This window comes from Malus sylvestris, chromosome 6 (genome assembly GCF_916048215.2).
Source record: "Malus sylvestris chromosome 6, drMalSylv7.2, whole genome shotgun sequence".
In the NCBI taxonomy this organism is placed as follows: Eukaryota; Viridiplantae; Streptophyta; class Magnoliopsida; order Rosales; family Rosaceae; genus Malus; species Malus sylvestris.
The window spans coordinates 21149834-21174527 of NC_062265.1; the positions used below are offsets into that span (position 1 = coordinate 21149834).

At 36.3% G+C, this 24694-nt stretch overlaps 1 protein-coding gene across 1 annotated transcript; it reads left to right on the plus strand.

Moving 5' to 3' along the window:
- The first annotated feature begins 589 nt into the window (after positions 1-589).
- On the plus strand, positions 590-2236 carry LOC126625012 (protein ROH1-like). The gene has a single exon (XM_050294089.1). It carries the CDS (start codon positions 722-724, stop codon positions 1898-1900), a length of 1179 nt encoding a protein of 392 aa, XP_050150046.1. The 5' UTR covers positions 590-721; the 3' UTR covers positions 1901-2236.
- The last annotated feature ends 22458 nt before the right edge of the window (positions 2237-24694 follow it).

The following is a 24694-nucleotide window of genomic DNA, read 5'->3' on the forward strand; positions in this document are numbered from 1 at the left end:
AATTAATCATCTCAGGATGCGAATAAAACGTACTTAATCACTGGACTAAACATAATGCTTTTATAGATAACACCTCAAAAGCATGAAAGAGTACGTTAGAAGAACATTTACACTTTGAAATGTGAAGCATGTCAAAAACTAATATTTTCCTTGTAGTTCATTGTCATGTGATCAAGTTTTATTTCTTTCTTTTCTAGCACGAATAATTTATCTTAAGTTTTCTTCCTTATCTCCAATCTTCGTCCAAATTTCGTATTTACTAATTACCATATTCATGAATTAGTTTTATGTTGCTTCACATCTTTTTTTTCTTTTACAAATAATGTGATATTTACGTAGAAACCTTTACAGTGGGGTCGTTAACATATATGTGATAACTAATAGGTCACAGTAACCCGCAAAATATCAGTCTCGCATGGTGTGAGACAAAATGTTTTGTATTGGGCTGGTAATTACAAGGGAATGTGAAGGCTAATCTTGGAACAAAATCCCGAGTCAGCGTGCACAAAAAGGAACAGGAAACGGTCTCGTCCCCGACAATCCATGGCCCCATTAATTCGCACCATATTTAACTGCCAAAAACCACTCGACTCCCCTTATCTTTCGACATTACTCTCGCTCTCTCTCTCTCTCTCTCTCTCTCTCCCACCTCCTGCTTTCCTTTTCTCTCTTCTTACTCTTCAATCTCGGGAGAGAATAAACAAAATCGAAAATCCAGAAAATGGGCGCAACAGATAATCAGGGTTCGTTTCTGAACCGAATCAGCATCCGAAGAAACCAGGTGGTGTCCATGGACGGAAACCATGAACAGGAGCTCGAAGACCTTGAACACTTCCAAAAGGACGTCGCGGATCGCTTCTCCGATCTCCTATCTCCGCCGGAGGACTACCCTTCCTGCCCGATTTTATCAATCGCTTGGGTCCGGAAGCTCCTCGACGTCTTCCTTTGCTGTGAGGCCGAGTTCAAAGCCGTTCTGTTGATGGGTCGAGACCCATCACAGATTACCAAGGCCCCGCTCGACCGGCTCGTCCCCGAGTTTTTGGACCGCGTTGTCAAAGCACTGGACATTTGCAACGCGGTCTCACACGGAATCGAGTCGGTCAGGCATTTTCAGAAGCTGGCTGAGATTGCGGTCTCAGCTTTGGAACAGAGGCCACTTGGTGACGGCCAGGTGCGAAGAGCGAAAAGGGCGTTGCTTTCTCTGGTGACGGCGATGGCGGTGGAGGACAAGGAAGGAGGAGCAAACAAAGCAACCGAGAGATCTTGGTCTTTCGGTCGCAGACAGGGTGTTTCCGCCCCAAGTAAAGACCGAGCCGTCGGGCATTTTCGGGCCTTGTCGTGGGGAATGTCGAAAGGCTGGTCGGCAGCAAAGCAAATTCAAGCGATATCGAGCAATTTGGTGGCACCGAAAGGCAATGAGGCCTCTGGGTTGGCTCAGCCGGTGTATATAATGAGTGCGATCATGTTGTCTGTGATGTGGATGTTGGTGACGGCGATTCCGTGCCAAGAGAGAACCGGGTTGATAACTCACTTTCCGATCCCGAGGAATTTGTCCTGGGCGCAGTCCATGATCAGCCTTCAGGAGAAGATCGCCGAGGAGTGGAAGAAGAAAGAGAAGAAGGGGTCGGCAGGATTGCTTGAGGAGATGCAGAGGATGGAGAAATTGGGGCAGTCTTTGATTGAATTTGCAGACTCGTTTCAGTTCCCCGCGGAGGCGGAGAAGCTGGAGGAGGTGGCGGCGCAGGTGGCAGAGCTGGCGGAGAATTGTAGGAGGATGGAGGAGGGTTTGGTGCCTTTGCAGCTGCAGATCAGAGAGTTGTTTCATAGGGTGGTGAGGAGCAGGACCGAGGTGCTTGAGGTGTTGGACCAAGGCGGGAAACACTCTGCGCCCATCATGTGACTCGTTCTTCGGCGTCATATTGCTCAATGAGCCATGAACAATTGGAAGATGGTTTTATATTTTTGATCTTGGAAAGTGGATTAGTTTAGTTATTAAAGGGGTTTTTTCTTGTAGGAGTATATATAGCTAATAGCCTAATGGCTTCAGTCTATAAGATTGTGCTCAAGTATATGCTTTTGCTTACCTACTCTCTTTTTTTCTCCATGTTTTTGTGTTATTTTTTGTTTATTTGAGTATACAACTCTAATGGAAAAGAGAAAATGTACATAACCAATTCAGTTGGCGTTTCTCTTTTCTGTTTGATTAAATTTGAAATCATCAAAGATTCAGTGGTTCTTCAGTTGTCTTATTTCTCATCTTTGTCAGTATTTGTTCATGCAAAATTTTCATAAATCTAACGTTACATTTTAGTTGAGAAAGTTGTTAGCATTTGAAGAAGTCAGAAAAATGAGGATTTTTGTGTGTAGTTAACCACATATCTCTATATTTGTATTGTGTCATGTGACCAGAAATATACGTTCTAGTTACAACTCAGAATATCTCCTGATGAAGACAAAATAAGAATTACTAGGTTTCACAATACCCAGGTTGTTTGGGTTCTGTAGCTTCGGTTTGGCTTTCAAGTTTCAATATACTAAAAAAGTCTATAGATAAGATGCATTTTATTACTACCAACCGAAAGTGTAAAGTTATAACCGCAATTGGGGCAAAGACAACCCTTTACTATTATTTTGTCACTAACTAGTAAATTAGAGTAAACTAAAATATTATTATCTATAGATTGTATAGTATAATAAATTAAAATTGTTAAACAAATGTTGAAACTAGCTAGGATCGTATTTGGCTACATTCCTCCTTACAAGACGTATTATCATTTCAGTTTACAAAGTCATAGTTTGAAATGTTTATTTAATTTGATTATCTAATGATTATCTCTAGAAAAAAAAAAAGTTTATTTAATTTGGGAGAACATTTAGTAATTTATATGTAATATGTGTCAAACAAATCGACAATTCTGATAACAAGTAATATCCAATAATTATATCGTCCACTTTGATTTATATAGATGACAAACTGGTCTCTAAATCGAATAAATTTTTCTCTAAATTATTGGCTTAAATGTCAAAATTGTCCTTGTGTTATAGCCATATGGCCAATTTAGTCCTCGTGTTTTCGATTTGGCTAATTTAGTCATTGTGTTTGTCTACGTTAGCCAATTAAAGGCATTTCATTCAGTCTCTTTTAAAAAATTCATAAGAAAATTATAGAATTACCTTTTTTTCTTTACAGAAAAATGAAAATTAATGATAAATAACACATATAAGAGATCAAACTTCCAATCTGAAAAATGATTAACGTTGTGACATAGAAAAGAGAGGGGGTAATGTTAGGGAGGAGGTCGGGAAGTTGGGAGAAGAATAATTTTTCTTTTAATTTTGAATTTTATTTCATTTTTAAATATTTTAAATAAAATAATAATTTTGTAAATTAGTTTATAATAATTTATAATTTTTTTTACGGAAATTAGATTGAAATGCCCTTAATTGGCTAATGGAGAGAAACACAAGGACCAAATTGACCAAATTGCAAACGCATGGACTAAATTGACCCAACGACAAAAACTTAGGGACCATTTTAACATTTAAGCCTAAATTATTTTAGATGATAATAAAGAGAATAATGTTTGTTGGAACCAAATTCGCGCACCTCCGCAAAAGGGGGAGATACACAAATTCGACTACTTATGTTTATACCACATTTTATGAAATTTACTGGTTTCTAAGTCCCTATAAATGCTTTATTGAAAAAAAATCCCTATAAATGCTTCTGATGGTACCTACGACATTTGATGAGTTCCCCCACCAAAGCTAATGAACATCTACTTTGGCTTTTAAAAAATAACTTATTTGTTTACATTTCTCCTGCGATATGAAAATATGTCATTGTTCGCCTAAATTTGTAAATGTGTGACTTTGCCTCTTTGCTTTTATTTTGTGCCCTACATTACTCTATTTTCTGAAGTTATCCAAGCGTTGTGTAACTAGGTATTGAAACAAACTTCATGAAGGTAGGTTGATGGTCTGTTCCAGACAAGTTTACCTGGAATCTTCGCAGTTGGAGATGTTGCAGCATTTCCATTGAATGTATGTTTTTGTCAAACCAAGCAGAAAATTCTTTCATAATCTGAATTATAAAAGAATTATGTTTTGCTTTGAACAGATGTATAACAGTATAGCACAATTTAAACATGTGGATCAAGCTCTTCGATCTGCATAACATTGTGTTAAAGCTTTAGTGAGTGCACAAATTGACACGTAAGTTGGATTCTTCACATTTGTAGCTTATTCTCTAGAGTACTAGATGAAATTCTCGTTTCTTGATTGGTTTGTGTTCCTTATTGATGATTTCTATTTTTGCCCAAAATTCAGATAAGATTACCTCCCATCTTTTTACTCAAGGGTATTTGAGTATGAAGGAAGCACTAGGAAAATCTGGTGGCAATTTTTTGGGGACAATGGTAAGAATCTCTAACCTTGTATTCTTTTTATCTATATTTTAAAGTTTTTTTTTTTTTGGATCATCTCACTCATTCATTTATCATCGTTCACACAGTTATTTTATTGAACAGTTGGAGATGGAGAGACGATTGAAATTGGGAATTTTGATCCCAAGATTGCTACTTTTTGGATAGATTCTGGTAAATAATATGTTTCATACATGCACACCTCTCTGTTGACAGATTGTATAATGAAATGGATGGCTAGGATTATGACATGTGTTAGTAGATTAGTGAAGAGATGTCTTAAGGTTTTTATAAGGTGTAAACTATAAATACCTGTAATTATTACAATTGACATAATGAAATATCATTACATTTTGCACAACTCTTTCTCTCTCTAACTTCTCTCTTCTCTCTCGAGATTACTTAGTGGGTAAGAATACTTGCAGTGTTGATATGGTATTAGAACTGACCATGGCCGCCACTGTCAATTGACAATCCTTATGCTTCTGCTACCCCTGTTATCTAGTTGTGACATCGTCATTTGTGTTCATTGGTGTTTTCAGTCAGTGCTTACTTCTTTCTTTGCAGTCAGTGGTTGAAACCCTTGAATTTGAGGATTTTTCTTCAAAGTCAGTGCTTATTGTTGCGTGATTTCGTAGATACATTTTTGTCGATTATGAGAAGTTCTGTTATCTCACACCTCGTCTACTTGGTTATTACATGATTCAAGCTATTGTTTTTCACACTTCTTGTTGGGGATTGCTTTTGATTTTGTGTTGCACTTGTTTCTTGCGATTCTTGATTGTTGTTCTTGAAGTATTGTTGTTAATTGCAATTCCGTGTTGCGATTATTCACTGTTGCAAGTTTGTGTACTGTTGCATTTGTTCACTGTTGCAATTCTATGTTGATTCTTCCAATTGCTTAGCACTAAAGCAATTTAATCTCTACAATGGTGAATTATACCTTGTTAGCTCTTACTCAATCACCAATTTTGTCTTTAATTTCAAGTGTAGGGAACACTGTAATTGTGAAATTGGATGACTCCAATTATGCTAATTGGAATTTTCAAATAGACTTGTTGTTGGGGGGAAATGATATATGGGCTTTATTGATGGAAGTATTCCATGTCCGGAGAAATTTGATGAGACAAATTTGGAAGATGGGAATGCTGAGAATGCTCAGACAATTTATGATGCACACAAAGTGTGGAAAATTCATAACAAAGCTTTAATGACTCTTCTTGCTGCAACTTTATCTTCCTCTACATTATCGTGTATAATTGGTTGTCGAAGTTCTAAGGAGATGTGGACTAATTTGAGACAGAGGTTTGCTAGTAAAAATTGTACTGGTATTGTCCAGATGAAGGTTGACCTACAAATTAATTAAAAAATGACCAAAAAACATTGATCAATACTTGCATCGAATTAAAGATTTCAGATACCAGGTGAGGATATGCTAATTGTTGCATTGAGAGGGCTTCCATCTAAATACAATACCATTAAGGCAGTTATAAGCTGTAGAGAAAATCAGGTATCTTTGATTGAACTACGTTATCATTTTAAGGCTGAAGAATCTACTATAAATGAAGCTACCAAACAAGTTCCACTAATGGTTGCAACATTGCACATGGGTCTGGCAGAGTGTATGAATCTGGGTCCTCTTCTAGGTCATCTATTATGCCTCTTTATGGTTTTACTCAACATCTAATGCAGTTTATGCCACCATTGCAGCCTATACAGCCTATGCAATCTATGTCACCTATGCAAGTCATACCACCACTACAACCTATGCAATCTTTACAAGGTTTTTCACGTCCTCATATGTTACCTGCACCAGTTGCCTATGCTACTCACAATACATCTGCATCTTATGATAATTTTCGAGGCAATAATTTCAAATCCAAAGGGAAAGGGAAGAAGTTTTACTCTGGTTCTTAGACCTCTCCACAATCACAGTTTGGTTCATCTGGTTCTCAAATTGTGTACTCAACTCCTGGACAACACTTTTTGCCAATTCTGGTTATAACCCTTCCCAAATTTGCCAGATATGTGATCGAAATGGCTATTCTGCATTAGATTGTTTTCAACATCGCTGCCAAATATGAAACAAGGTTGGTCATATTGTTGCCACTTACTTTGATCAAAATAATGCTTCCACTTAGCCACCACCACAACCTTATCAGTATCATCAGTATTATCAGTCCATTGTGATGGCTCATTCACAACAGTCCTCATCTTCACAACAATATTCTTCATATCCACAACAACCAACTAAACTTCATATTAGCAACCATCACCACATGTTGCTATGAATGCTAGGACTGTGGCATCTCCTTTAGCACCTCAACAAAAATTTGGCTGGTTGATTCTAGTGCTACAAATCATATTACCTTTGATATCTCAAATTTACAAGTGGTAGTTCCTTATTCATCATCTGAGACTGTCACTTGTGCTGGTGGTGAAGGTTTAGTAATTGCAAATATTGGCAATACTTGTATTTCTACACCACAACATAACTTTCATCTTAAATTTGTGTTGCATATGCCTCAGTTATCACAACACTTGTGTTCATTGTATCAAATATGCAGAGATAACAAATGTCAATATACTATTGATGAATTTTCCATTTGTATACAAGACAAGGTCACATGGCCAATCTTCTACAAAGGACTGCGTAACAATATGTGTATCCTCTTCGAGTATTCAAACCCTCAAGGTTCATTTCTTCTCCAGCTTACTCTCTTACTACTTTTCTTGGTTAGAAAGTCTTCTTTGTGTTATGGCATTATAGATTAGGCCATCCAACTAATCTAGCAGTGTCAACTGCATTAAATAAATGTAATGTGTCTGTACCTAGTACTTCAAACTCAAAACCTTGTGTTGCTTGTTTGCAAGGCAAGTTTACTAAACTGCATTTTTCCACTATTGTTTCAAAATTTGTTCTCCCTTTTGAAGTAATACACACAGATGTCTGACTCAATCACCTAATATATTTCTAGAAGGATTTAAGTATTGTGTATCCCTTATAGATGTATGTACAAGGTACACTTGAATTTTTCCATTAATGAATGAAGCAGCTATTTTTCATACCTTTATTTAATTCTTGGCATTCATATCCAATTCATATATCAATCATCAGTTCCAATTTTTTTTAAAAGATAAGGGAATTGTTCATCAAAAGTCTCATCCATATACCCTAAAACAAAATGGGTTGGCTCAGAGAAAGAATAGGCACATTATAGAAATTGCCATCACCCTTTTACAACAAGCCTCTCTTCCTTCTCAATTTTGGTTCCATGCATAGGCTACTGCCACTTTTCTTATTAATAGGATGCCAACTTTTACATTGCACATGAAATCTCCATTTGAAGCTTTATACAATCCCCACCTATACTTCATCATCTCAAAGTGTTAGGATGTGCTTGTTATCTATCTCTAAAACCATATAGATCAAATTAGTTGGAACTCAAAACTACTGAGTGATTGTTTCTTAGGTATGCATCTCATTATAAAGGATATATATGTTATGCTATAAAAGGTCATAAATTCATTGTGTCAAGACATGTGCTTTTTGATAAACAAAAGTTTCCAAGAGTTCATTTTGCATCTCAACACACTACAACTCCAACCACATAGAATTCTCCAGTTGTTCATCCTAACAATTTTACTCTCCTCACTTCTATCCCTATACCTTTTTCTATTATGGGTTCATCTCCCAATGCTACTAGATCTCATGTTACTAAGTCCAACCCTTCATCACAACAACAATGTGACCTTGTCTGTTCTTTATCAAATGGTTATAGCACCTGTGATCCAGTTGCTTCTCCAACAAGGAATTATGTATCTTCACAGTCTTTGGTTGATTCAGTTACACACTGAGGATAATCTAGATGTTACTAGTTCTCAATTTGCAAATCTTCAACATGTGACACTTAATTGTCATCCAATGCAGACTAGGTTAAGTCGGGCATCTTAAAAAGAAAAAAAAAAGAAAAAAAAAGCTTATGTTGCTCAACAGTCCTCTGATTCTGTTTCCCTTAAAGAACCACATACTTTTCAAACTGTTTCTAAGTCTATGCAGTGGCAAGTTGCCATGAATGAAGAAATAGATGCCTTTCTACAACAACAAACATGGAAACTTGTTTCTTTTCCTCCAAACAAGTATCTTGTTAGATGTAAGTGGATTTATAAAAAAATAAAAACTAAAAATAAAAATAAATAAATAAATGAAAAAGCTCAAATGGGTCAATGGCAAGATATAAGGCTAGGTTAGTAGCCAAAGGGTTCTCTCAAGAAGTTGGATTGGACTATTATGATAACTTTAGTCCGGTTGTGAAACCTACAATTGTTAGGTTGATTTTAGCATTGGTTGTTTCTTTTGTTTGGAAACTCAGGCAGTTAGATGTTAAGAATGCCTTCTTGAATGTTTTTCTTGAAGAAAAATTCTACTTGTCTCAACCTTAAGGTTTTGTTGATAACCTACATCCTGAGTATGTTTGCAAGCTAGAAAGATCTTTGTATGGTCTCAAACAAGCCCCACGAGCTTGGAAGAGATTTTCTAAGTTTATTCTTCATTTATGGTTCAAGACATCCTATGCAGACCCTTCTTTGTTTGTTAAGTCCACTGGTAACTCTATGTTATTCTTCTACTCTATGTGGATGATACCATCCTAACTGGTGATAATGATGTGGCTGTTCAATTTGTGATTTTTCAGTTAACCAAGGAGTTTGATATGAAAGATCTTGTATTTGACATTTTTTTTCCTTGGGTTACAAATTAAGTATCAGTCAAGAGATCTTTTGTTCATCAAAACAAGTATGCGTATGAATTGTTACAGAAGGCTAAATGGAATATTGTAAACCATGTCTTACTCTCTGCCATCCTAATTAGAAACTATTGACTTATGGTAATCCTCCTGTCAGATCCAACAACTTACTAAAGTCTTGTAGGTGCCCTGCAATATCTCACCACTAGGCCAAATATAGCCTTCTCAATGAATCAAGTCTGCTAATTTATGCTCACCTCTTCAAACACACTTTGCTGCAATTAAGTGCATACTGAGATATCTCAAGGGTTCTATCGACTTAGGTTTGTGTTTTACACATGGTTCACTTCATTTGAAAGTTTACACAGATGTTGATTGGGCTGGTGATCCCAATGATCGCCAGTTAACAACTGGTTTGTGGTGTTCATTGGTTCAAATTTCTTAGAGTTCCAAGAAACAACATACTGTGAGTAGGTTTTCTACAGAGGCAGAGTATAGGGCTATGGCCACTATTACTGCAGAAGTAATATGGATTCAACAATTGCTTCACAATCTTCATTTGCCACATTCTAACATTCCTTTTCTGCATTGTGACAATATTTCAACTATGGCACTAACTGCTAATCTAGTCTTCCATTCCAAGTCAAAACATATTGAAATTGACTGCCATTTTGTGCGTGAAAAAGTCCAACAAGGCACCATTATGATATAGTTTGTTAGTTCTAGTCATCAGTATGCAGATATGTTTACAAAAGGGTTGTGTTCTCCACAGCTTCGATTTAATTTTTCCAATCTCATGTTTGGTTGCTCCGAGCATGCGATTGAGGGAGGATGATAGATTGTCTAATGGAATGGATAACTAGGCTTATGACATTTGTCAGTAGATTAATGAAGAGATGTCTTAAAGTTGTTATAAGGTGTAAACTATACATACCTGAGTGTAATTATTACAATTGATAGTTAATGAAATATCACTACATTTTTCATAGGTCTCTCTCTCTAACTTTTCTCTCGAGATTACTTAGTGTGTAAGAATACTTGTAGTGTTGATATGTGTCATTCTCTGCATATGTACATTCTAAGTTTATTCTTGATCCGCTTTAGGTAAATTGAAAGGTGTTCTTCTTGAGAGTGGAAGTCCCGATGTACTATTTGTTTTGTTTTACTTCTTAGCTTTCCCCAAGGTTTACAATGAAGTCCAATATCCAGTGCCAGCCCTGAAAGTGTGCAAATTAAGCCACTACACAAGGCCTCCAAATTCGAAAGGCCCCGATTTACGATTTTACTGTACCTGTATATTTCATATATAAATATAAATGTGCAATGACATGCTAAATTGTTCTCTCAGTGCAATTGTCTTGAGTGTATTATCTGTGACCTAGGAACTGGGTTCGAGTATGCCTAGTGGTGTTTGTTTTGTGTGTTTTATTTTTTAATTATTTTGGTATCTAAAAGCATGGTTTTGTGTTTTATTTTAATTTTTTTTGGTATTTAAAAACATGGTGTTTTGAACCCAAAAATTTAAGGGAGGCAAATAGGCACCTAGCTACCATTATTTTGGTATCTAAAAGCATGGTTTTGTGTTTTATTTTAATTTTTTTTGGTATTTAAAAACATGGTGTTTTGAACCCAAAAATTTAAGGGAGGCAAATAGGCACCTAGCTACCATTATTTTGGTATCTAAAAGCATGGTTTTGTGTTTTATTTAATTTTTTTTTTAAAAGAATGGTGTTTTGAACCCAAAAACTTAGGGGAGGCAAATAGGCACCTAGCTACCACACCAATATTTTTTTTTTTTTTGGCTTTTACATTATCATTTTTTTATGATTAAAAATGTAAAAGAAAACATAGCAACTATAATTTTGGACCTTCTAAGGGTTTTTATTCTTTTTTTTTTTTGGTCTTTATAAATAAGGAGTTTCGAACTCAAAAACATAGAGATGCAAATAAGAACCTAATCACCGGTCCAGCACACCTAAATTTTTTTTTTTTTATCTCAATTCATACATAATCATAAAAATTAAAATGTAAAAGAAAACATAGCAATGAAAATTCTATACAATTTAAGGACCTCTGTTAAAGTCTCGCACAGGGCCCCCAAAATCTCATAATTGGCCCTACCAATATCTTGTATAGTATAGATAGAGGAGTCATGATAATAGGAAACAGATTCATGATTTAGTTTTCAAGGAGTATGTGAAATTTTTTGGTAAAATTTTGCTAATATTATGAATCAACTATCACACTTTCAATAATTACAATGTAAAATGTAAATGTATATTTTTGTGTGATGTATTTTTCGGGCATTGCAATTCTTGACGTTTCATGTTGTGTTGTATAGGAATTTCAACTCCTTCCGAAACTTGCAAGGAGCCAGCTTATTATCAACAAAGCCAAGCCTAGTGCCACCAGGGCAACTATCTGGGGCCTAAGATTGAGAGGGGCACCAAAAGTTAAAAATCCACATAGCTAAGTATATAAAAAAAAAAATTAAAAAAAAATATCTAGAGCCTAAATTGAACGGCCCAGTTTTTCTACATATAATCCGTTTCTTAATAGCCCAGGTTTTGGGTCATTAAAAAAAAAAAAACATAAGAAGGACTACTTGTCCCTAATTAACCCTAAGTTCCTAACTTATCCTCCTTTTTCCCGATTCCCCACCCCCTTTGTTCTCACTTCCCCACAGCCCTGCCTGCTGTCTCTATCCTTTTCTCCCATCCATTGCAAGTGCAGCAATTTCTCTCAAAACTCACTCACTGCAAGCTGTGCGCTACAGCTTCCAAGCCAGCAAGCCAACAGGTCCTTCTCATTCAGTGCATTCACCAACACTTTTAAGTTTTGAGGTCAACTAATTTTTTAAAATTTGAATTATTAATTCATAATTTAATATAAAATTTTACAAGTGACATAGAATTATATGATAATTGATGTATAGAATTGTTGTTAACTTGTTGTTGATGAATTGAATTATTTGATTTGATTTCAAACCCAATTTTTAGGTTCAAATTTTCTAATATGTTAGACTATGTATTAGTGCATTTATAATATATAATAGATGTTAGGGTTTTTATAATATATAATATGTGTTGGAATGATAATTTTGATAGGAAATTTTTGTTATATCATGTGTAGGTAATTTTTGCAAACAAATTTTCAAAGTCATGTCTTTTAGAAAACAACTCTCTGGTAATATGAAAAGGAAGAAAAAGGCAAAGGATAATGAAACTACGGAAAGTTTAAGAGGATCTCTTAATAAATTTTTCTTCTACAAAGAATGAGTCGGTTGAAAATTTGAGAGAAGCTGATGTTGGTGAAGAGTCACAATATGTTGTTGGGAAGTCTCATGATCATGAAATTGGTGATTTTGTGGAGAAAGATGTTAATGACAAGTCTCATGACCATGAAAATGGTGCTGATTTGGAGGAAAATGTTGGTGATGAGTGTCAAGACCATGAAAATGGGGGTGATGTGGATTTAAATGTTGATAATGATCATATTGGTGTAGAGGAAAATATTGAATCTCCTAAACCTATTTTCCATTTAAACATTTATGATCCAAGAGTTTAGGATAGTCTTAATGCAAAAATGAGAGCCTTAGAAAAGGGACCAACTCAAGAAACTAATGTAACCTATCCTAAGGACAAACTCTCTAGGAAATTTTATTCACACTACTATGATCGAAAATTACGGCCCTCATTAAATATATATTTTTTCAAATATATGTTTCTGTATTAAAAAAGGGCACACTTTGAGCTTTCGCACAAGGCACCCAAAAACTTAGGATCGGCCCTGGACAAAGCCAAGCTTCAGAATGCATCTTCAATTGATGAGACACTGGACATTGTCCGGAATTTGACTAAGAATGAGAGAAACAAAGTGGGAAAACCCTATTTCTCAAAAATAAGAATTAACTTTAATTTTTCTATTCTTAATGATAATGGTTTCATGGGTTTATATAGAACCTAAGTATTTCTTGTTAAAGAGATGTAACTTTTCATCTATAATTATACATCATTTGACAATGGAATGCACCTAAATAACATAACCTTTTCTAAGAAATATGGTTAACACTATTTTTCATTCAATTATTAAAATTATATATTACAATATTTGTTGGAGCAATAATAGAAAATATGAGAAATAACAATATAATTCCAATGATAATAATCATAAAGAAATTCACAACATCACATGTGTACAAGATTAATATAAACAATTAGAGAGAAAGTTAGAAAAATTGACAAATCTGGAGATTGAGGCTTGCATAAATGCAATGTCCTAAAGACAGAATTTCATCCATACTCTTGTGCTTGTAGTTCGGTAAGTGTTTGTCTCCCAGGATTCAACAATCTATAATCCAAAGTCAAAGCACTTCAATCTTTGGACTCTGGCGAAGTTCATATATTCTGTACTCTCAAGACACGACTTGGATTTCTACTACGACATTGGAGAAAACTCTTCTCTTAATTCTATATCTTAAAAGACAATAGTTTTTGAGTTTTTATAGAACTCAAATATATTGTTTGCCAAAGAGATGTATCGTTTAGGGTTTAGGTAGTTAAGTAATACCATTTAACAGACACATCACTAAAGGAGATGGCACCCCTTGCGACACCCTTTGATACAAAACCTTTAACACTTGACTGACTCTTATTTTTTCATTCATATTTTATAATTAAATATTATAATATAACAATTATAATATTTAATTTCCAACAATCCCCCACATGAATGAAAAACTAGAAGAATTTGAGAGTACAAGCGGATAACAGATGCATCGGGAGAGGTGTCTTTTGGACTTGAACCTACCCTAGTGAATATTTATCGGATTTACTTGGTGATGCAGTGGATATGGAATCTTGAACTGTTCACCGCAGCAGTAAACTGAGACAATAAGCAACACACATCACTAATCCTAATATATTCCGATTCATATGGTTGTGTTCATTTTGATCCTAAACAAATCCCGGATTCATGAGAGCTTTAGAGAATTTAGTTATCTCATACTCATATAAGCGACCCACTTCTACTCTTACATAGATGACCACTGATTAAGAATACTCTGAATATTCCTCTTATTTATAAGATATTATTGTCATTAAGTATCAATATACATCCTAAACTTCTACAAACAACACACTTCTTCCATCATAGGAATGAGGTATATAGTGTGTTAACTTCTTTGAATCATGCCCAACCAGTTTGCCTATTGAACTTAGACCATAGGATCTCCAATCAACTAAGTTATGTTTCTGCCCGGTTGATTCATTAGTTATGTTGGCTTTAGCCTCATTCCTCTCTATGATCAACTTACTCTATAGTCTAACATTTAATAATTGGATCCACTACTAGGTTGACTATTTTTAATGATGTGCACAATACATTTGACGAAATTATATTTCATACGAAAGTAGTTGTTTGACATTGTTTGAAATGTCAAGTCCTCAAAATTATATTAGGACTTGATTACTAAGTAATTTGCTAACACTAAGCACTTGGGTAAACTCCTCCACATTTAAGGTATTTGTAAGAAGATCTCTAACCTTGTCATACCTTAAACAATTACTCATTACAAGAGATGACATCTTAAATGTCGTTCAATTAGCAAATTACTTTTAACCAACCCCCACAATTCTTTCATAATTGTAGTTTCTTTTAATGCTATCATTAAATCGATCACATTTTCCACTTTAAGAAGTAAGGAACAACTAAGATAGACTCTATCTATCTTTTTAGGCCTTCATGCCTCACTATAAATTATGAGAAAATCACTTCTTGGTTTTTATTCTTTCCTTACAATGACTAACATGCATGACCCAATGGCCATGTCCATTCATATGCTTACCTAATAAGCATCATTATGTCGAATTCAAATCTGCGAAATGTCTTTCACATTTTCAGTATGGTCTTGTCCTTTCTAAAAGACCATCACACTTTCATGATTATTTCTTTATATTAATATCATTTTAAATAACACTCAATATCATCTTGGGCCTTTTGTAATTTATAAATATATCACTTCGAAGAAAGCATATAAATGATTTTGCAACATTATTATCACTATATGATAATACATCCAGTCGGTATGTAGAAGTTTACATACCAGCCCATGAACACATTTGAATGTCAATGATTAGTTCAAAAGGTCATACCTTTTCACTGTCGAAAGTAGCACTTCAAATGGCATGCTTTTTCTTTGAATCTCACATGGCAGATTTCAATTTTCATTTCCACTGCATTACAAAAACCATCCATTTGTTAAATAGTTACATCTTTCTACAACTTAACCGCCACATGGTTCTATATGACTCAAATATAATGGATATAAAACCGCAGGCATGGAAGGCAGGAAGCCGCGGTCTCACGGATTAACACCCAATGATCAAACCCAGTTATGCAACGGTTTGCATCCTCCTACGTATTAAGATATGACTTTCCTGATATAAGAGCAATCCTTTTGGCATACCCATATTACATAGAACTCTTTAAACATAAAAGCATATAAAGGATATTACATCATGGCATTTTCATCATGCCTAATTTTGCGATTAGCAACAGTTTTGCAATATATCTTCATGCTTCAATATCTCAATTAATTACTCATGAATGAACAATCATACATATAACATATTATAAATCATGTCGACAAATTCTTGACCACATACTGATATAAATAGATGATTAATGCAGAATGAATTCAAACAATTCCAATGTCATTAGTTAACAGGACTCTGCATGTATATATGTTAAGAAACTTTATCCAGTTTACCAAACCAAACAGCCACGCTGCATATTAGATCTCAACTTATAAAAATAAGAAACGCACAAATGTATCTTAATCATCAATAATTCCCATAACTCTTTCGTTGTTTTGTATGCTAAACATACAATCTACAACATGCCCCAAACAACACCGTCAGTTTGTGTACGTATTGATCACTGTATCAATTGCAATGTTTCTTCAATCCAAAACCAATCCCTCAATGGCAATTGACCTCTCGCTATTTTGTATACTGAATATACAACAAGCAGTGTGCATCTTGCCAAATAGTCTAACACCAGACTCATCAACAAATAATAAACTTCCTTGCCCCTTTCTTTGTTTTTCTCAATTTAATTATCGCAACCATATTTTTCAATTATTGCATAATTAAAATTCTGTCTTTAGATTGTTGGAGCAATAATAGAAAATATGAGAAATAACAATATAATTCCAATGATAATAATCATAAAGAAATTCACAACATCACATGTGTACGAGATTAATATAAACAACTAGAGAAAAAGTTAGAAAAACTGACAAATTTGGAGATTAAAGCTTGCACAAATGCAATGTCCTAAAGACAAAATTTTGGTCATACTCTTGTGCTTATAGTTCGGTAGGCGTCTGTCTCTCAGGATTCATCAATTTATAATCCAAAGTCAAAGCACTTCAATCTTCAAACTCTGGCGAACTTCATATATTACTCTCAAGATACGACTTGGATTTCTACTAAGACATTGGAGAAAACTCTTCTCTTAATTCTATATCTTAAAAGACAATAGTTTTTGAGTTTTTATGGAACTTGTTTGTACCATACTTGACCAATCCCGAAACTACTAAGTACCGGTCAACGTTATACTGTTAAGGGCCCAGAAGAGTTTCCCTCCAACCAGGAGGCCAATCACAGTGCGACACGTGTCGACATCAGAAGCCAATCATAGCGCGACACGTGTCAACATCAGAAGCCAATCACAACACGACACGTGTCAACATCAGAAGCCAATCACAACACGACACGTGTCAATGTTAGAATGAAACTAGAAACTCTCTTCTATAAATAGAGATCATTCTTTCACAATATTTCCTAATATCATTTAGCAACTTACCATTCATATCACCAACCAGGGGAAGAAGGAACTCACCTTCGTACCACCAACCAAGTGATGAAAGTAACTCACCATTCATTCCATATACCAGAAGACGAGTGGTACAACTTGTACATGTGAACTCCTAGCATTCACAAATAATCAAAAACCCCCAAGCTTGACAACTCAACTAGGGGAGCACTTATGCCCAACAAGAGTTATAGTCACCAACAAAGTCTTATTGCAAGCCAACAACAACTTCAATGCATGGCATACGAAGATCAAGCTATTCAGCTCTCTTGCATCTGCTTCAAACATTTCCCCTCTGTAACAATGCAAACACTACAATTCTCAAAAGCTTCACACACTTTTAATCAAGACAATGTGAAGCAAAACCAATTTATGGTGCCAACAAGAGCTTCATCAAAGAAGTTCAACCACAATTCTCAAAAGTTTCACACTCTTGATCAAGACAGTGTGAAGCAAAACCAATTTATGGTGCCAACAAGAGCTTCATCAATGGAGGGCAACCACAATTTTCAAAAGCTTCACATACTCTTGATCAATACAGTGTGAAGCAAAACCAATTTATGGTGCCAACAAGAGTGTCATCAATGGAGGGCAACCACAATTTTCAAAAGCTTCACATACTCTTGATTAATACAGTGTGAAGCAAAACCAATTTATGGTGCCAACAAAAGCTTCATCAAAGGAGTTCAACCACAATTCTCAAAAGCTTCACACACTCTTGATCAATACAGTGTGAAGCAAAACCAATTTATGGTGCCAACAAAAGCTTCATCAATGGAGGGCAACTACAATTCTCAGACCTTCGAAGCAAATTCAATTTATATGGTTCATCCAAACCTTCGACTACTACAAGGTGTGGCTTGCATCACAATCTCTTGCTCAACAGTGTAGAAGCAAAATTTGTATATGTTGTCTCGCCCACATTTTCAAATTTCTAGTTTCCCAAAAAAAAGAGAAAAAAAAAAGAGAAATTCAACAAAGCTTCATCAATGGAGGACAACTACAAATTCTCAAAAGCTTCACACTATCTTGATCAAGATAGTGTGAAGCAAAATCAATTCATGGTACCCAACAAAAGCTTCAACTCCAAAGCTTCACCTACAAAGCTTCAACTCCAAAGCTTCACCAACAAAAGCTTCATCAATGGAAGACAACAACAAATTCTCAAAAGCTTCACACTATATTAATCAAGATAGTGTGAAGCAAAATCAATTCATGGTACTCAACAAAAACTTCACCAACAAAAGCTTCAACTCCAAAGCTTCACCTACAAAGCTTCAACTCCAAAGCTTTACCTACAAAGCTTCAACTCCAAAGTTTCACCAACAAAAGTTTCATCAATGGAGGACAACAACAAATTCTCAAAACCTTCACACTATCTTGATCAAGATAGTGTGAAGCAAAATCAATTCCTGGTACCCAACAAAAGCTTCATCAATAGAGGACAACTACAAATTCTACAAAAGATTCACACTATCTTGATCAAGATAATGTGAAGTAAAATCAATTGATGGTGCCCAACAAAGCTTGACCTATAAAAACTTGACCCACAAAAGCTTGACCTATAAAAGCTTGACCCACAAAAGCTTCACCTACAAATGCTTGACCCACAAAAGCTTCACCTACAAAAGCTTGACCCACAAAAGCTTGACTCATAAAAACTTGACCCACAAAAGCTTCACCCACAAAAGCTTGACCTATAAAAGCTTGACCCACAAAAGCTTCACCTACAAATGCTTGACCCACAAAAGCTTCACCTACAAAAGCTTGACCCAAAAAAGCTTGACCCATAAAAGCTTCACTTACAAAAGCTTCACCTACAAAAGCTTGACCCACAAAAGCTTCACCTACAAAAGCTTCACACTATCTTGATTAAGATAGTATGAAGCAAAATCAATTCATGGTGCCCAACAAAGCTTGACCCACAAAAGCTTCACCCATAAAAGCTTGACCCACAAAAACTTCACCCATAAAAGCTTGACCTACAAAAGTTTGACCCACAAAAGCTTCACCTACAAAGGCTTGACCCACAAAAGCTTGACCCACAAAAGCTTCACCTACAAAACTTCAACACAAAAGCTTCACCTACAAAAGCTTCACACTATCTTGATCAAGATAGTGTCAAGCAAAATCAATTCATGGTGCCCAACAAAGCTTCAACCTCAAAGCTTCAACTACAAAGCTTCAACACCAAAGCTTCACCTACAAAGCTTTAAAATATATATATAATTTTTTTTTTGGAAATTTGAAAATTCAAAAATTCGGAAATTCGAAAATTCAAAAATTCGGAAATTTAAAAATTCAAAAATTAAAAAAAAAAAAAAAATTGCCTAGACCTTCTCTTCTTTGGGCCTAACAACTTTCATAACAAATATATATGAAAAATGAGTTTTGGGCTACCACTGAGAAAGGAAATGCCTCATTCGTCAACTCTCTCGACCGGAGACTTGGGGGACTCCTACCATATGCTACTGCACCTTAATACTCGGAAGTCTCACGACCACCCAGTGACTTGGATTTTTCAAGTCTCCAAACGAGAAGTTTTTCTCACTCGGGAAATTAAGGGAGCACTACCTCAACTTACATACTTCACTCACAAAGTTTCAACATACAAGCTTCAACAAAAGGAAAAATTCAAAGAACTTAGTGAAGAAGGCCTTGAAGAAGGCCTTGGTGTATTTAACACAATAGGTTGAAATGAAGCAAAGCTTGTTTATTGATATCTCCGATAAGTTACAAATATGTACATATACATGAATCAAAATAAACAAACAAGAGGGAGCCTTCACAAAGGTTGCTCAGGAGAAGTCTCAGCAGTCGGCAGAGCCCCAGATCGAGGAGGCACCAAAGGGTGATTATTCGGAGCCTCAGTACTAGGCAGAACCCCAGAAGGAGAAGGCACCAAAGGTTGATCATTTGGAGCTTCATTACGCGGTATAGCCCCAAAAGACGAAGGCAATAAATGCCTTTGGAACAAACCTACAAACCTCTGATGATCAAGTAAAATCTGACCATCAGATTCCTGCAGCTGGTCGAGCTTCCTCTTCATGTTTATAGCATAGTCATGTGCGAGCCTGTGCAACTGTTTATTCTCATGCTTGAGGCATATGATCTCCTGTTTGAGACTTATCACTTCAGCCGCCAATGATTCAACTTGGCGGGTTCGAGCAAATAGGCGTTGGGCCATATTAGACACAGAACCTGCACACTGAACACTGAGAGCCAGATAATCCTTAACAACCAACTCATCGGACCGTTTGGAAAGTAGTATATTATCTTTGGAAGTGAGAAGGTTCCTGGCTACCACCGCAGCGGTCATATCATTCTTCATCACAGAGTCCCCAACGGTAAGATGACCAGTAGGGGATAAGAAGGATGGGCGTCATATGTTGTCTTGAGAAGGCATGGCTGCCTCTTCACCAAATTTCAAGTCAAAACGACGGTCGGATGGGCCAGACATTCTCAGAAATGATGAAGGAGAAATGAGGTGCAATAAATCTATGAAGTAGGGGGAAAATTCCTACAAGCAATAACTCTCTGAATGTACTCCTTTCACACAATTGGTACCCTTATAAAAGAAAGGGCAACAGGGCCGTTGATTCAAAAATCGAAGTGGCACCATTCTCCGGATTCCGAAGAGGCACCATTCTCCGGATTTCGAAGAGGCACCACTTTCCACACGCAACGTCAGCTCCTCGGGTACCACATATAACTTTGCCAAAGATTTCTGACAAAGTTTAGACACATAAATTTTGAAGGTCCAGCTACCCTACTATTACCCATAAGGGTAAAGGAACAGCACTACTGCTTGATAACTAAAAAGTCCCAATGTGTATCAACCTCCGTGCTCCGTGGCAAGGCAAACTGGCAAAAATGCCCAACCTTTACTCACATTCGAGAAAACACTCTCAACAAGATTGCTTGCTCAAAAGTCAAAGAGGAACCACTCTTCGAATCTCGAGAACCAGACTCCCAACAAGATTACTTTCTCAAAAATTGAAGAGACACTGCTCTCCGAATCTCAAGAGTCAGACTCCCAACAGGATTGCTTTCTTAAAAATCAAAGAGGCACCGTTCTCTGAATCTCGAGAGCTAGATCCCCGACAGGATTGCTTGTTCAAAAACCGAAGAGGCACCGCTCTCCGAACTTCGAAAGCCAGATTTCCTTGGATAAAGCTTGTCTGTAATCTTCACACGCAACATCAGCTTTCCAGATACCACAGACCACTTTTTCAAAGCGCTCTGACAAAGTTAAAACATGTGAAGCTTGCAGCTCCCACTGCATTGCTATGACCAAGAAGGGTAAAAGAATAGCATTATTACTTGCTCAAAAATCGAAGAGGCACCGCCCTCCGAATCTCAAGAGCCAGACTCCCAACAGGATTACTTTCTCAAAAATCGAAGAGGCACCGCTCTCCGAATCTCATGAGCTAGACTCCCAATATGATTGCTTTCTCAAAAATCGAAGAGGCACCGTTCTCCAAATCTCGAGAGCCAGATCCCCGACAGGATTGCTTGTTCAAAAACCGAAGAGGCATCACTCTCCGAACTTCGAGAGCCAGATTTCCTTGGATAAAGCTTGTCTGCAATCTTCACACGCAACATCAGCTTTCCAGATACCACATACCACTTTTTCAAAGTGCTTTGACAAAGTTAAAACACGTGAAGCTTGCAGTTCCCACTACATTGCTACGACCAAGAAGGGTAAATGAATAACATTACTACTTGTTGTTAGGGAGACTTCTATATATGTCGACCTCCATCCTCCACGGACAGGCAGACTTGCAAAAATGCTCAACCCTTCCTCATATCTGAGAGGGCACTCCCAACGAAGCCTCTCAAAATACTCAGCTTTCTTCCCACAATACATATGCAAACCAGCCACACCACAGCAAGAATATCTTATATCATCAGGGTTAAAAGCAAGAGTATCCTATATCATGCTTTTTCCTTGTCTTTTCCTTTGGCCTTGTTCTTACCTGCAAGACAAGGAGAAAGAGAGCAATCAGTCAACACTTGGAATCAAGCTTCCAGTCAGGAACTGACTGCCTGGAACCCCTTGCCTGATTACTTACCTGGCATTGCTCTCGAGTACTCATCTTCAACATCTTATGCTTCCAGAGACGATACCACATCTGCCTGAGGAACAGATAGGGCAAGTGAGAAGGATACAAGGAAGCATGTGAAGATAAGCGTAACAGAACACGTGCCGATACATCCACTACTTTTTCAAAAGCAAAAGTATCCCATATCATCAAGGTCGAACGTACTCTAGTTTTGATGGACTTGTTTTGACCCTCAAATTCTTGAGTCGACCTTATACTCTGGAGGAAACCAGAAAACCCTCCAGCCTAGTTCAAAAATAAGCCTGTGGAAAGTTACTTCTTCAAAAACAAAAATACTTCATATCATCTCTTCTCCATTTGCTTCTCTTTATCCTTGTTGCTGTTTAAGACACAAGGAGAAGGAAAACAATCAACCGGAAGCCGAAGTCGAACCTCCGATCCAGGTTACTTGCTTGGAAGTCTGATTGCTTACCTTGTCTATTACCTCTTTCGGCAAATCTCCTAGCTTGGCGACTTGGGGGACTCCTACTATAGGGTTTTGTATCGCACTTGACCAAGCCCGAAATACAAGTAAGCTTCAAGTGAAATTGATACATTACCTTGTGCATCTTCATCGATTAAAGATACCACTCCTGGATAGAGGAAAAGTACTTCCAGAGAAGATACCACATCTACATATGAGACAGATAAGACAAGTGAAAATGATACCACACTTCGGTACTTAGAAGTTTCGTGATTACTCAATGGCTTGGATCTTGCAAGTCCTTAACCGAGGAGCTTCCCTCATTCGGGAACTTAGGGGAGCACTGTTTGTACCATACTTGACCAATCCCGAAACTACTGAACACCGGTCAACGTTATACTGTCAAGGACCCAGAAGAGTTTCCCTCCAACCAAAAGGCCAATCACAGTGGGACACGTGTCGACATCAGAAGCCAATCATAGTGTGACACGTGTCAACATCAGAAGCCAATCACAACACGACACGTGTCAATGTTAGAATGAAACTAGAAACTCTCTTCTATAAATAGATATCATTCTCTCACAATATTTCCTAATGTCATTTGTACTAAATTATTCACTAGTACTCACTAAAGGAGAGCTTGAACCTATGTACTTGTGTAAACCTTTCACAATTAATGAGAACTCCTCTACTCCGTGGACGTAGCCAATCTGAATGAACCACATACATCTTGTGTTTGCTTCCCTGTCCCTATCCATTTACATACTTATATAGACTAGTGACCGGAGCAATCTAGCAAAGGTCACAAACTTAACATTTTCTGTTGTACCAAAGCTCTCATTAATTTTGTGCATCAACAGAACTCAAATATACTGTTTGCCGAAGAGATGTATCGTTTAGAGTTTAGGTAGTTAAGTAATACCCTTTAACAGACACGTGACTCTAGGGGATGGCATCCCTTGCGGCACCCTTTGATACAAAACCTTAACACTTGACTGACCCTTATTTTTTTCCTTCATATTTTATAATTAAATATTATAAGTGCAGCTTGTTTATGTACTGTCACAGAGTTTCACATTTATACATGCCGATGTTTCAATAGGGAATAAAAGCTTCTTCCACGTCGTCAAGCTTCATTTCACTTCGGTGAAATTTACGGTAGTTGGTGCACCGATGCCTATCTGAAGTACAGAGATGGAGAGCGGTGTGAGTTTCCATTGTTATGGGGCTATTTGTCAGTCACTGTTCTTTACCAACAGTATTTTTGCTGTAATTTATGTAACTTGATCAAATTACTCGTATTAATAGTTGGATGAAATTAATCAAACAATTTTGGAAGTTATTTATACATAAGGATTATAATATAGAATTAAAAATTCAGTAATGAATCAAGTTCAACAATATTAGTATCCATAATTACATACTCTTCCTGAAATTCAACATTAAAGTTAACATTTCTAATTGATTGGCTATTTCATGGTCCCGCAACTGACGTAATTTTTTCTATTTGATTTTAATAAAATTTCAACCCTTCGACAAAAAGAAGACTAAGTTTAGCATAACTACAATAAATTAAATTATGGCCGCTTAGTGTAATTGAAATGAAGTTTTTTTAATTGAATTGTTTGCAGTTATTAAAATATAACCACAACTATTATGCATAATGTTGATGAAACTGGTCTGGCAGAAGACATCAGTGCTTATGATGGATGTGCAAACGTTGGCGTTCTAGTTTTTTAATTTCGATCGGATTGAAATTCTCGTCAAAATTTTTATCAGACCCATTATACACCATATCCTCTTTGTTTGTACGTTTCTCTACTTCAATAAATATTGTACTGTTTTAAAAAAATAAATAAATAAAATAACTGAATGAGAATGGGACATAATAATTAATTTTTTGGGTCTGAGGATAAGATAATTAAAAGTCATAAAAGAAATTATGTTAAATTATTGAAAAGTATAAAAGAAATTTGGAAAAAAAATATATAAAAGAAATGTGGAGTAGATGAGGTTAGAAGTATAAATGGACGGTTAAGATAATGACATGTGTCACTAGATGCTAGAGTCTGTTATAGTTGATAGTAGTGCTTGTTTAGAATCAGTTAGAGAAGGTAA